General features: G+C 40.1%; 2 protein-coding genes across 2 annotated transcripts in view; one reads left to right on the top strand and one right to left on the bottom strand.

The window, feature by feature from the left end:
• The window catches only part of LOC109986846 (A disintegrin and metalloproteinase with thrombospondin motifs 7), a 75,124-nt gene extending 66,514 nt beyond the window's left edge, over positions 1-8,610 (bottom strand). The window contains exons 1-2 of the mRNA XM_020637691.3: positions 7,753-8,610; positions 3,973-4,340 (exon numbers count right to left, since the gene is read on the bottom strand). Of these exons, the coding sequence (XP_020493347.3) occupies positions 3,973-4,340; positions 7,753-7,867 (483 nt within the window). The 5' untranslated portion in view covers positions 7,868-8,610. The remainder of the gene's footprint in view (positions 1-3,972; positions 4,341-7,752) is intronic.
• A 156-nt stretch (positions 8,611-8,766) lies between these two features.
• On the top strand, positions 8,767-12,084 carry LOC109986852 (relaxin-3 receptor 1-like). The gene has a single exon (XM_065952743.1). It carries the CDS (start codon positions 9,374-9,376, stop codon positions 10,670-10,672), a length of 1,299 nt encoding a protein of 432 aa, XP_065808815.1. The 5' UTR covers positions 8,767-9,373; the 3' UTR covers positions 10,673-12,084.
• The last annotated feature ends 3,279 nt before the right edge of the window (positions 12,085-15,363 follow it).

A 15,363-nucleotide genomic window follows, 5' to 3' on the forward strand; every position in this document is an offset into this window, starting at 1 on the left:
TGGTTAAATTTTGTACATTTTTGGTAAACTCTGTTAAAAGGCCTTAGAGTTCACATGAAATGGCCCAAGAAGTGTTCAATCTGTCTTGAATGTAAAGAAACAGCTGAGAAATAATAGTAGCAAGCAAATATTTTTTGTGTGTGGCATTTCTACTGATTATTTGAAATTTTAAAGTCATAAAACAATGACGACTTAATGATGATGACTTATAGTGTTAACAATGACATTTTCAAATACGTACATTTGAGAGTAAACTCATGCTCCTTTATTGTCCTTAAGACATTTATGGAGGAAGGTTCACTTACCTGTCATACTCGGTTCAAATGTTTGTAAGATAATATGATATGTATCTTGAGTAAGGACAGATTATTTTGTTCACTGCTTGAAGTTAATAAACTTCTGTAGAGACATGTCATTTTTGTTTTTTTTATCTCAGCACAGTGACTCAAAGGGTATAACTTGCTTTTGATATCAGATAAACTTAACAGAAGATGGATTTTATGCTTTTTAAAATGTAATGGATTCATTTAAAGGAAATTCAGTGATGATATAAAGCTGTTGCTTTCACTGTAAAATATACACTATACTTGAATCAATATTTGAGTTAAATATGCAGAAAAATTCAGTTAAATTACATTTTTATTCAGATTTTTTTTACATCGAAACAATGTTGTTTATTTAGTATTTTTCAGTAAAGTTGAATGAGATTTGATGTACAGTTAACGTCAATTCAATTAAATAGCTGCATATTTATGCTAATTCAGCAGAAAATGGCTGTTGGATTTCCTAGTTTAAATTGTATTTTTTTGTAAATCATAACAGTTTAAAACTGTATAATTTACAGGTTGTCCTGTAAAATAGGTTACATTTTGACTGTATTTTTTACTGAATTATTCTGGCAACCACAGCTGCCAGTTTTTTTCTCGTAAAAATAACATAATTTTTTTTTACAGTGGATGTGTTACAAAAGTGGTGAGCACAAATGGAATATCTGCACACACACTGAATAACCTTGGAGCATGGAGGATTAAGCAGCAGGAGATTGTGCCTTGAGAAAGGGTGACAACGGATACTGTCCCCGTTTTTTCTATGAGCCTTTTTTGAAGTGTAGTGAGTGTGGGAAGAATAGGTCTTATACAACATGAATCCAAGGACAGCATTAACATCTTTCTGTTTGAGTTTACGAATTATTTTTAAGATGTATAAAGTAACTCTACTCCGATCATCTTATTACAGACCAGTGATCTTTCTCTCTCAGCACAGTTTCCAGGATGTATTCGCTGGTTAAATTTGCAAGAAGTTCATGATGCTTTAAAGAATGCATGATCCAAAATCTCCAATGTGTTTTCCAGCATATTGCTGGAGTCAAAACTCAAACCATGCAGGTTGTTTGTGCATGGAATTGCAGAGCAGACCTTAATTGTACAATTCCTTCTTATGTGCCTCAGTCAATGTTTGTTTACTTCAAGTGCAGTGGGCCATTAAGCCATTTGATAAATTACCCACAGGACTCAAGTATGCAGGTGAGTTAAGTGTGCAACCTGATTTTGAGCTAAAACATTGAAGGGGGATTTTCTCTCTGGGAATTTGATCCACTTACTTGAAATAGCTTGCCTAACAAAACATTTCATTTTCAAAATAACTGAACGTTATAAACATCAAACAGATTCATGCATTGATATTGCATTTTATCCTAGTGGAGACTGTAAGTACTCTGAATGTGATTTCAACCTTGGAAGCACCTCTGAGGGAAACATTTGAAAGTGTGTTTACAGGTGTTGGCTCCTTGTCTCTGGGGGGGGGGGGGGGGCTACAGCTGCAGGCTACAAATGCTGCCACTTATATAAAACACCAGAATCTCAAAAATAACCATCAGTATTCAGGTTGCATTGTGGGTTAGAGAACTGGCCCTTTCAACTAAAAGAACTCATATTCTAAATAATCTGAACTTTTAAAGCTTCTTCCAAATGTCTCCTCCTTTGCAAATGGATGTTTCCTCTACCTCAACTGTCCACAGGAGACAGAAAGTGTTCTCTGTCCTCAACAGTCTATGTGAAATGAGGGTAATGCTAAAAGTATAGCTCCCAATTAAAGCTTGTAGAAATCTGACTTGAAAAGGTTAAATGTATTAACAAAATCTGGATGAAAAGAGCTTCATGACCAATAGAAAACACAGTTCTAAAAATCTGATGTTGATGATGTGTAAACCATTTCTGAGGTCTGTATGTGTGTGTGTGTGTGTGTGTGTGTGTGTGTGTGTGTGTGTGTGTGTGTGTGTGTGTGTGAGACAACTTTTGACTGACATCGCCATCATTTTAATTACAGCTCAGGCTCCACAAACAGAAAAGTGGACAGAAACAGCATTTCTACGTTTTTTTATATGTCTGAGTTGATCCAGAATCAGAAGATGAAGCACAATATCTGTCATAAAAAAATGATTCATTTCAAAATGGTCACTGAGTTTCACAACGCTTTGATATCGATATCATAAATGGCTTCTAACCATCACAGGCAAGTGCTTTTAATTATAACAACACACCTAAATAAGGTGTTGGGTTCGAGGATATGAGGAACAGTCAAGAACATCTTACACATCTGACCTATTTATCAGGATTACTTCTGCTTAATACATTTGAAGTGCACAGGACAATTCTAGATAGTTATGGGACCCAATATGGGGCAGTATTAAGATGAGTCTGTGACAAACTAAAAAGGTTTCAGGTGGAATATCTCTCAATCTCCTAACATATCCTTTGGCATTCTAAAGTTTGAAAGCTAAAACCAACCATCTGAAAGAGTAAGCAGAGAATGGACTCCGGGCTGCATTTTGAAACCAACAGTGTTTAAATAATGAATACGTAGATCCTAGCCTGAAGTTGGATACCTGCTGTGAGCATGCCAGTGCACTGAGAGGAATACCACTTTGCTCTTCAGCTTAACAGGTACAGGATTCAAAGAAAGTGGAACAAATGTTTACTGCAAAGCCTAAAGATGGTATTGAACATGTGTTGAATGTGTGTGAATCCAGTGAAGGCAGCTGTGGCTCAGCGGTATAGTTGTTGTCTCTAAATCAAAAGGTTGGCGCGACGTCTGAGTAGATTCTCAGTCATCCAGGTCATGATAAATTTGATGCTCTCAGGAGAGGAGAAACATCTCCAAGATCTTCAAACAAGTCCAGTTGCCTTCGCATCGAGCTTCAACCAACAGGTTGGCGGTTTGCTGCCTGACTCCACATATCGAGGGTCCTCAGGCAAGACACTGAACACCCAAAATTGCGCCTTGGCGGCATAGCCAGCAGTGTGTGAATGTGTAAGAATGGGATAATTAGTACTGACTGTGAATGAAGGGGTGAAAAGACTAGAGCAGTGCTATACCAGTACAGTCCATAAATGTGATTCATTTCTTGGAAGTGAAGTCTTTTCTTGAAACATACTTTTATCATAGAGCTTTTTCCTTGATTTAACTTGAGTTTGTTGACCTCCCTATTGTTAGTGAAGCTCTGATTAAACAGGATTTACTGATTTCACCTGTTTTAGTTGGCTTGTTTTAATGATTGCCTGTCTTCTGGTCTTTGCTCTATGTGCTACATTTCATTTGAGTGACGCACTTTTGTAACATAAGGTTAGAAAAACAGCTTGATAAATAAAAGGTTATTATTAGCATAAATATAAATACAAAAAGGGAAAGTTTGTGTTTTCAACAAAATGTCACACTGTAAACATCTTCTTTTGTAGAAAATCTTCTCAGGTTGTGCAGCTCTACAGCACCAGTAAGTTTTCAGATAAAACTGAACGTCTTTTTACACAACATCCATATTCCTCAGCTCTAAATACCATGCTACTGCTTTTCCAGATCATAGGAAATTAAGGAGTATTATTTTAATCTTCAGCATTTGACACATCTGCTTTTACAACTACATTTATTTTAGAACATTTTCCAATGAAATCAAGCTTTAAAAAAAAAGGTACTCACCAGTCCATCACAGGTGCTTATTGCAGCCCTCCCTCTAACAGATCCCTCATCCGACACTTCACCTAAGTAATGGCACTGCGAGGATCCAGGAGGACTGATCTTTGCGCCCTCCAGGCCACCGTACCTCCTCTCCGTCAGGAAGCCAGGAGCCAGCAGGTTTGGGTTGAGGGTGAGGTTAAAGTGTAAACTGCTGCCGCCATGCCGCAGCTGGTAGAAGACTCGATCCAAGTCCGCCGGTCCCTCGGGGGCTTCCCGGCGCTGAACGCGGCGAACATGGTGAGACAGGAAGTTGGACAGGAAGTGGCCTCTTGCATCCACTCGAGTGGGGTGAACGACTTCGTACTGAGGAGCATCCTGCAGATATCTCTCTGTCAACGCCAAGCGGAGGACGAGAAGATGAATGACGAGAAGGGTTAGTAAATCATTGGATAGCAGAGGGTGATTAAATAATTATGTGGCTATAAAGTCATAAACAAACTGAGGACGCTCTAAACAAACCCATGTGTGTGTCACATATCTGTCATTTTTATGATTGAATGTAAATGTACAGTATGGATCACCTCAAACTGGTTCCTGTACAATATTCTTATATCATGTTTAACTCTCAGCAGCTCTGATAAAGTCTGTGAAATCATCCCTCAGATTAAAATAATGCTTCTTAATATCCAATGAAATGGAAGAGTTGACTCAGCAGCACGAAAGGAAGTGTGGCAGAGAACTCGGTTTGTGAGCAAGGGTGAAGAAAATGTTCCTTCAGAGGGGGGATTCCCCACAGTCTGCTCTTTAATTCTATACATAGTGAAGCCTTGATGTGGCTGACTTATTGACACAGCATTGCTAATGACTGTGGAGCACATTTGTCCCAGAACATGAATGAGTTGCATCATTGCAGCTTTTAAATTTAGTCCATCTCACTGAATTAGTCATATTCATGTAAAGTGTGCATTTTTACAACACAAACACAGTTTTTAAGGAGGTGCGTAGGATGACCAAATGTCACTGGAAAAGAAGGAAATCCCGCACACTACTCTTGCTAAGCATCACCAGTTTATTAGAAAAAAAATCCCAATGTTTCAGTCCTTCTGAACCTTTGTCAAGTGTGTTCAACTTATTTTACATTTCCCTCTGTGTTTAAATCTTACTGCCTGAAATGTCTCACATTGCGTCGTTTTTAATTGTGATAATTTGTCAGATCATATCAGCAATACTGTGACACCTTGATTTATTTATAACTAGAAACATCAGCATAGCACAGCTCAAGGCTGAAATGTCACACTGCTGCCATCTCCTCTGTGGATCAGCTTAGTCTTTATGGAAGGAGAAAGTGTTGAAGTATAGTTTTGGACATAGAGCAGAAAGACGCAACACACTGAAATCATTCAGTCGAGTACAGAGGAGCTACAAGAACTCTCCACCAATAACTAGACTACGAAGATCCGGAATATTACTTATTAAATATTAAATATACCCATCACTACTACTTACAGTATGATGGCTATTTGTATCTGCAAGAGCATAACAATTCATCAAAATAAAAACTGGTGTCACAACACTATGGTCACGTTAATTAGTTCACGGTAGAAAAAGAAATCCCTCGTTGAATTTTAAATGTAGATTTCTGTCTCAGAACAGCGACCTTTTCAAACCCTAAATATGACATCATCAGTTGATTCTCATTAGGAGAAAGGAGAAGATTTTGGGGCGCAGATGGCCTAGCAGGTAGGTTGGGCCTTAAAGCGGGCGGCCAGGGTTCAAGTCCGGCCTGTGGCTCCTTTCCCACTCTCTCTCCCTGGTTTCTGTCTCTATCCACTGTCCTATTGAATAAAGGCAAAGAGCTCCCAAAAAGAAATCTTAAAAAAAGAGAAAGGAGCAGATTTCAAACAAGGACTTCAAACAGCGTTGAGACATAACAATATAAGGTCTTGCTGCATTCTAAAATGATTGTCCCACATACTTTCGGTAGCACATCAGTGCAGTGAGATATGAGATGGAGGTTTGCTTGGAATGTCTCCTTGAATGAAAGGCAACTCAATGATTTTACAACATGCACACTGCTGTATCCCTGAATGCCTTCAATATTTCAGCGACATCTCAGGAATCACTTTAAATTCAAATCAACTTATAACTATGCAAAATACGAGGAACTATTTCATTAATATGGCTGCCACCAGTCAATCAGGACGGCTGTCTTTCATTTAATGTTTTCGATGTTGATCTGGATCCACATGGGAATTCAAAATATTTACTCATTATATATGGATAGGCCCACATCTCCTTGATGGAGTTCAGCTCTCTCCTCTGAGTGATTTGTAGTTTCATGTGTGAGGATTCTGTGACTTTGAAAATCATGAGGGATTTTCTCCACCCGCAATAATTACATGCAGCATCTTCACTAATAAATTACACAAAGATGATGGTTCTAATTCCAAGAGATCTGAGTCCAGCTTTTCATCAAGCAACTGTTCCATAAACAGTTTACAGCCTGCAAACTATTTTTTTTTTCCATGAGAATACAAAGGAAGTGAAATTTCATTTAAAATCTAACTTGAAAGGCTTAAAGGGGGGTTTACATGTGGTGTCAAGGTCCACCATGGTCGCTGCAGTGGCTGCTCAGACGAATGAGCTTGACTGATCACGGTAATATTATGCACTCTAAGTGAATTCAAATGTTGATTTCCCTTCTTTCTACATACTGTTAGTTCATTAACAATAATGAACATATTGTAGTATTTTGGGACCAAATATGACAGAACAATTGAGCAATTTAAAACCCTTATATACATTCTTTTAAATTAAAATGTATATATATAACAGCTGCGGCTCAGTTGGCAGTCAGTCGTCCCATGAGTCCTTGGGCAAGACACTCAACCCCAAGTGGCTCCCGCTGCTTTGGCGACAGTGAATGAATGTGTATGGATGGACGAGTTGATACTGATGGACACTTTACATAGCAGCCTCTGCCGTCACGTGAGTAAATGGGTTTGAATGTGTAGGTGTGACCTGCGGTGTAAAAGCGTTTATAGACGTCAGAAGACTAGAAAAGTGCAATACAAGCTCAAGTCCATTTACAAGAGACACAGCTAAGATCTTTTCGATTTGGGGTTCTCAGACACCGGACAATAAATGTTAGAGTTTCTTGTGCCAACACTTATCACCTGAAATCATTTCTGTTTGGCAACAGCCTCCCCTCTTCGGCACAAACTTGTTTATAAAGGCCAACAGGCAGCACTACGCTTTTTCTCCGAGGGGACCACGGCTGACAGGAGGAGACAGAGCGGGTCCTGTTATTTTTACAGTCTATGGTCCTGACTCCTTTTCTGTTCCTATCTGTTACCTCAAGAGAGGTCTGACTTTTAACACCTAAAGCACGAGGTGCAGGGAGAGGAGGGAAGTGAGGTGCATCCTGCAAGACAGGAAATTCTCTGATGGGATGAAAATGTATGCAATCTGCAGTAGAGTAGAAACGGTTGGGATCAGAGGTCAGTGTCAGCTCAGATTCTTCATTTTGGCCCAAGGCCAGGCTAAGCAGATGTTTGCCTTTAAAGATTAAATGCAAAGCAGTGCTCTCTCCACAGCTAGCAGACTAAACTGCAAACATGGGTTTAATTGCTATTGGTCAGCCCAAACCTTTGTAAACACAAGTCACAGCTGTCCTATATCCTGCACTCTGGGGACTGCTGGCCTCATTCTGCTCCATTAGATGCACTCTGAAACTGGTGTGCACGAGAAAACAATACCAGAGGACGAGGCTTTATCATGGAGTTTTTGTCTTTGACTAACCTGGTTCATGTGATAATCCCAACGCTTTGCAGTTTCCCAGCAGAAGTGCGATGAAGAAGGGAATGAAGGAGAGTCCTTGTCCGGAGGCGTGAAGCCCGCAGTCCAAACGGGTCATCTTGTCAGGACGGTGGCCTGGATTTGAGAAGCATTTAATGACTTTCTAACACAGCGGCGATTGTCAATTCAAATCATTTCCATCTGGGCAGGAGGAACATTTGGCTTTTGTTGCGGCCATGTACTCAAACTGTGACAACTCCCAGCAAACTTCTCAGTTAGGCCTGAACATGGTCAGTTTCCACGGGGCGTTTTCGTTGCATTTTAACTCTGCTTTTTGACTTCTTCGTGTGTCGATTTTAGCGTCTGTGCTGCCTCTGTCCTCCATCAGTCTCCTTCCCACAGTCAGTGACAGCTTCTACATTTCTTCTGCAAACTTTCGCAAAGCCACCCCCACAGATGGGTGGACTTAAGACAATGGGCTATCTTTCAGCTGGGCTGCAGGCTTAAAGGGGAATGCTACTCCAAGAAAGTGGATACGGAGCTTCTGTCCAAACTGGCTGTAGCTCCCAAAAGTGAGGTCCTTCGAGTTTGCACTGGGTCAGATGAGGACCTCTGAACATATGGGCGCATTCGCGTGTAGTCAGAGAAACGAGTACAGATATGTGGTTTCAGTCTGAGGGTTTTTTTTTTTTTTTTTAATTCCAATGTGCGTAAAAAATAAAATAAACAAAGGAGTCCTCTGCAGGAGAAAATGTGGTGGGAATCTGGAAATGCTACAGGCCTAATCATTGAGTTCACTGAGGTTCCTGTATGAAAAATAATCAGTTAGAAAGTTTGTACCAACACACAGTCAAGTAAAAACATTTGATGAAAAATATGACCCTTTTTCTCCAATAAGGAAATTGTGTGTGTGTGTGTGTGTGTGTGTGTGTGTGTGTGCGTGTGTGTGTGTGTGTGTGTGTGTGTGTGTGTGGGGGGGGGGGGGGTGAAATCAATTGATCAAGTCTACAATGAAGTCCACACGGTCACTAAACTTCATTGTTTTTACATTATTAGTCTTGATTAGTCTGAGCTTAGCGCGCCCTCTATTGGATATATAAGACACTTAAGAGCAATGATGCAGCTGTAATGATAGGCTACTTTAAAAGTTTCAGAAACTTTCTCAACACATCTGCGTTTAATTTATTTTATCTGATTTGAAACAAAATGGTAAATAAAGCGAAGCCTAAGTAGAAGTAGGAAATGTTCTTTAGAAGATTTGGCCTGTAGAGATCTCTGAAACGTGATTTAAATTTTACTTTTACGGTTTGTTTATCAATATTTCTTTCTTCCTCTATTGGTAAATATCCATCGCTGACATTTAACAGAACATTTGTCAGGTCTAAATTCTTGAAAACTACTTGAATCCCCATCTTAAAAGTTGTTTTCTTCTTAGATAACTCCTGTTGGGAGCATTTTACGCACGTTCATCACGGACCCAATAAGCTGACAGATATATTTTGATACCTGTATGGAGATCCAACAGTGAACCAGTCACATTGTATTTGGAATGCGTTAGTCTCGTTTCTATGACCGTCTGCTTCTCTGCCGCATCTCGATCGACCAATCGTGGCTCAGCATAGAAATGACACACCTGCATAAAAACAGACTCCAGCTCACTGAGTGTGGACCCACGGCTGACCGAGACACTTTGGCATGGAGCATCCCTGTTCTGTTTCCGTCTAGCCTGCTGTGCGCTCAGTTGAACCCCAGCTGTGCGCACAGGCTCCTCATTTTAAAGATGGAAGAATTACTTAACTACAGCGGAGCGATGAACAGAAGTAGGTCTGGTTATGACAAATTTAGTTTTGAAGACATCGATGTGAGCGCAGACGGCGCCTTCATCCTGAGGATCCTCATCTCCGTGGTTTACTCAGTGGTTTGCGCGGTGGGCTTGGTGGGGAATCTGCTCGTGTTTTTCCTCATGAGGTTACGACAAGGTCGAAAAAAGTCCAGCCTCAACTTCTTTATCATAAACTTGGCAGTGACGGACTTTCAGTTCGTACTCACGCTGCCCTTCTGGGCCGTGGACACCGTGCTGGACTTCAGCTGGCCGTTTGGTGACGCCATGTGCAAAATCATCCTCTCTGTCACCGTGATGAACATGTACGCGAGTGTGTTCTTCCTCACAGCCATGAGTGTGACCCGCTACTGGTCAGTGTCCTCGTCCCTGAAGAAGAAAACTTACAGGAGCTCACGATGTGTGAAGTGGGTGTGCGTGGTGCTGTGGGTGGCGGCGACAGCAGCCACAGCTCCAACAACGATCTTCTCCGCAGTGACTGTGGTGGCCGGGGAGAAACTCTGCCTGCTCAGGTTTCCTGAAGGTCACGATTGGCTTGCGCTCTATCACATCCAGAAAATACTGATAGCCTTCATCATCCCCATGCTCATAGTCTCTGTTAACTACTTGATGCTCCTGCGCTTCGTGAGGCGGAGGAGCATGGACAGCAGCAACCCTAGACGGAGAACAAGAATCACCAAATCTGTTGCTATAGTGGTTTTGTCTTTCTTCTTCTGCTGGATGCCAAATCATGCGATCACATTTTGGGGTGTTTTGGTCAAATTTAACGCAGTAAACTGGGATAAATCATATTACATGGTGCACACGTACGTATTTCCTGTCACTGTGTGCCTGGCGCACGCAAACAGCTGCTTGAACCCGGTACTCTACTGCCTGATGAGGCCAGAGATCAGGAAGATGCTCAGTGGGTTGGTGTTCAGAGTCTCCACTCCTCCTCACAATAAGGGCTGCGCCACGCGCTCTTTTACGCAGGGAGACACTCAGGGTGTGCTGCCCCTCCACATGTCTGACAATGGCGAGTACAAGCTGTGCAATTTGGAACTTAATGGCTTATCGAGCTCCAACATGATCCCATACACTTGATAACTTCAGACTGGTGTAGTGATGCTTTTGTTTGCTTTTAATAATCATCTGTTGCTGTCATCATTCGTGCGTAAATATCGTACCTGACTAAAAACTGTGACGGACTCATTGCACAAAAGTGTCTGAACACTTTAAGGACTTACAGCACATAAATACCACTCACGTTTTTGCCACCACGGCATGGACTATGTACAATGACAAGTGCAGTGCGAAACTTCTGTCAACTTTGTATAAGATACTTGTTGATTCCACAGGTTATATAAACGCTGAAGTCCGTCATTGTCATCAGTCCTTTCTCTGCTTTGAAATGCAATTGCATCTTTCTCTCCCTTTTCGCCCCACGTGAGGGGTATTTTTGTTTTGAATTTTCGCAGAGAGATGAGAACAGGGGGGATGACAGGATGAATGACGTATAAATAAATATAAATGACGCATGATGGGGACATTTCCTGCAAAATGATGGATTTCTGTTTTTTTTTTTAAGGGACATTGTATATGTAGATTAAGAATAATCAAATGCCTGCAATGTTTTCCATTTAAGTTTATGTAATGTAAATATGGAATATTTGATTTTGATTCCCTGCTTTTTCTTCTTTGAGAAAGGTCATCAAAACAAACACTGATGAGATCGTCACTTGAACAGTACAGAAATAAATGGAACAATATTGCACACTCTTCAGGGGAAATAAGTCAAAACATGAAAAAAGGAAAAAAAAAATAGCTTATGACCCAAAGAGCAGGGGCCCAATTTTTAAATGACATGTGGGTGAGGCAATCTTTTCTCCTATAGGGCCAGCTTCATCCTTTCCCTGTCCTTTTCTCCGCCCTGATCCTGCTCAGATTATGAAAGTGTCTGGTTAAAGTAATATGTCAGCATCAAAGAGATCAGTTTGCAAGTTGCAAAAGGTGCAAGACTGCAGTTTTAGAAGCATTACTGCAACTGTCATGCAGGAACAGGTGGAGGCAGGAGACACTGCCAGGCAGGGAGCAGGAGGGTGTATCAGGGGTAGTCAGAGGTAGATCGTGAGCACAAGGAGAGGGAAGTTGTCGCTCTTCTCCGCTAATTGTATGGCGGGGATGGTTGTAAAAGTGCTCATACTACACTGAGAACTCCACTACAAGTAAAAGTCCTGCATTATATATTATGTGAAATAAAAGTATGTCTCCTTATGACTTCGGGGAAACAGCAAATCCTTAAAAGTACAGTAGTTTCCTCTGAGAGGTAGCAGAATAGAAACATGAAGTACAGACAATGTAAATACTAAAGTTAAGTATTTAAATTTGACATTTTCTTTACACACATTGCTTTAAAATCACAAATAACATGCCATTGCACAGTGAACTTAAGAGTCTATACATGTATATTAAATGTATAAATCATTCAAAATTACAATAAATTCTCGCAGAGATTATTTTGGATTATTTCTTACTTCTTTCTATTATACCTGAGTAGTGATTGTGTGCTTCATCATGTGCTGCCTGTGTTACTAATGCTGAATGAAGGTCCAGTTTAACACATGTGCTGTCTCAGGTTATTATTAATGGCTGGCTGCAGAGGTTCCAGCTGTCTCTCGGATCTTGGTGAGTTATCTTCAGATGACTGATAAAACAAAACACATAAGAGCCATGGAGCTGAGTGGTCCTCTGGCTGCATGTGTCCCAGTTTGCTGCCAGGTTTGTGTGACAATGAGTGTTCATCCTGTTCCATTCATTCACCTGATTTTGCCCTGAGGACGCTTGTATGTTGTTTGGACTGTCCCCACCGCTGCAGGAATGGCGCATCGCAATGATCTAAAAATGGTCCTACAAGCAGCCTTTTCCTTTATGCAACAATTGTGTAGAATCGGTATGCAATCACACATCCATGGTGTTGTTCAATGCGATCGCTGTCAAACCAATTTCATTCACAGCTCTTCAATTTGTCACGTCCACGACCTGAACAGAAAGCAACCCTCAAAGGACTGTAATGAATAACAAAAGGAAAGAACATTGACAAAAGAGACACACGAGGTGTCCCTTTTCCAGGTTGAACTGAAACAAATATAATACAGAACTACTTTATGTGATTTACTTTAAATCAGGAGAACTATTTCAACATGAATGTAGGCAGAAATTATGCAGAAACGTATCTAAGTGTAACCCCCTTCTTCGGGTTCTATCTCAGCTACAATAATCCTTTAAGACTAGCCAGGAGTTAGAATCAAATACAGAAAGACATTTTGTTAAATAAAATCCTGTCAGGATAATTGGAGAGCTGATGAAGGTCATACTGAAGAACGTTAACATGATACTTTTTGTTGTTTTGATGGGTAATGCATGTACTGAATCAAGGCTGTACCTTTGAGGGAAATTCATAAAATCTCTTTCAACTGGACATGTTTGATATGCTACTATAAATAAAGTCTCAACGATTAGAAAATTTACAATACCAGTGACACTTGTCCATGAACTTTCTGGACTTTTTTGCGGCAGCGCAATCTATTCATTTGTAAGGTGTAAATACTTCAGTGGATTATTTCATTGAATGTACAGCAGGACGATTATCCTGACGATCCTTAAGAGAAAATGTGCGATTCCATTTTCTCAGTTGAAAGAGCTCTAAGAGTGTATGACCATGACTCACATACGTCACATCGTGTAACCATCAAAATAAACTGAAAGGGTGAACTTAAGTGCGATTAATTCTCCTTATTCAATCAACAAATTATTCAGACTATTAAGTAATCAGTCTGACAATTCTCACCAATCAGTGAACTGCAGATTTTTATTCTTGATTGCTTTCTGAGTGTGTGTTTTTAATCAAAGTATTTGGGTTTGATTAAATTCAACAAGTGCACTCGTATTCATTTTGAACGTTATTTTAAATTAAAAAAGTGTTTTTTAAAACGCCTTTGTTAAATACCTTCAAACCCACATCTACTGTAACAGGTTAATATGCAAAATAGAAAAGAATTTGAGTCAAAACAGCACAGAAATGAATATCTCATTGATATAGTTTGTGCTCTAACTTATCGTACAGCAGATTCATTTTCTGTGATTTGCATGTTTGAATTCAGCTCTCAGCAGTGCTTGTGTTTGATTGATAGAACTTTATAGTCAGACATTTCTCTTGCAGCTGTTGCTCAATATTAATGAGTTTGCAGCAGCAGCGAGGTTATTATTGTCCCTGTTATCGGGATTGCTATGTTTTCACCATTGCTCTGTGGAGACAAGATGATTAGCATCAGCTGACTGAATGAAACCTGCATCCCTCCACCCAAATGACAGCTTCACTAAACCAATGCAACTCACACTAGCTTTGTTCGTTTACCCTTTTTTTTAAAAAGGGAAAAAAAACCCAACCGCGAACACTGATTGTCATTTGCCTTTAAATTAGATTTTCTCATCATTCAAGTCAAGTCATTGAAAACACTGCAGGCCAAACAAAACCCCAGGCTACAAGGCCACCTGTGTGTTGAAGGTAAATTGGTTTATGTGACGCTGGAAACAATGCATTAATCAGAAAGTATCTGATTTCTAGAATGCTCTCCGTTCAGCGTTTATCTTATATTTCTCAAACTGCAGCTCAGCCGTAGATAATTAGACTTCCTATATATAGACTTAATCCACTTTGTGATATCTATAATATCTGTAAACAGCTTTAGCTTTAAAGGTATCTTTAAAGAGGAGTACAACTACAGAAACAATGTCTTAAAGAATGTTTTGAAAAAAGCTTATTTATTTCACTGACTGACTTTTGCTGGTTCTAAATTGTCAGACACAGAAACTCATGCAGATCAAATGTAAAGCTTAAGTCCATGATGTAAATAAATAAAGAGCAGCTCAAAGCAACGATTTTGGAAAATAATTGAACTGAGGGGTTGGCCACAGGGGTCCTGTCCTCAAGTCACCCTTAAAGGGACACTAAACACATGTTTCATTTAAAGGTCACTTTAGTCATGTTCAGCAGATAATATGTTCTAGTGGCTGAAACTTTATGAAATCGGAGAAAACTTGTGTTACCATCTTTGGACATGAAGCCTTAAAGACCAGAGGATATACGGGAAACGGGATGGTAACACTTGGTCTCATCATGGGAAAGGTAAGATGTCGCTCGGTTATGAATATGAAAAAGATCACACAAAAGAAGAAAATGAATTGTATCTCAGTCTTAGATGATGATCCCTTTTGATTTGGATAATTATTGTAATATCTCTGTAATGACTCCTCCACTATAACACAGGTCAAATACCAAAAAAAAAAGGCAGAGGTCAGAAGATCAATAGCATTTGAGATCTTATCGAACGTCTAATCTCAAAGTAAGAAGGCCAGTGAGCATCTCCTCACGTTTTAACACTGCAGTAATGATTAGTCTCTGAGACGTACTGTTGACTCTGGAGGAGGAGGAGGAGGAAAATGTTCAGATTGACAGTGGCTGCCCCCTTCTTCCTGGGCGATAAACAAAGCAGCAACCTGGAGACAGATGAAAAATCTGCTTCTTTAGCAGCAAATCAACCATTACAATGATTAGTCTTTATAGTACACTGAAAATGCTCTTGGGTAAACACACATTGCTTGTTAATAAGCTTTTAGAGAAACAAAAATCTTGCTCACTCTCTCTCGATCCTTAGCTGCTCCTCTTACTCTGTTTTAGATTCAGACTTAAACACACAGCTTCTCCAGGCCTCAGGTGTTCATTAAGGAGACACTCA

Source organism: Labrus bergylta, chromosome 3 (genome assembly GCF_963930695.1).
Source record: "Labrus bergylta chromosome 3, fLabBer1.1, whole genome shotgun sequence".
NCBI classification, from domain to species: Eukaryota; Metazoa; Chordata; class Actinopteri; order Labriformes; family Labridae; genus Labrus; species Labrus bergylta.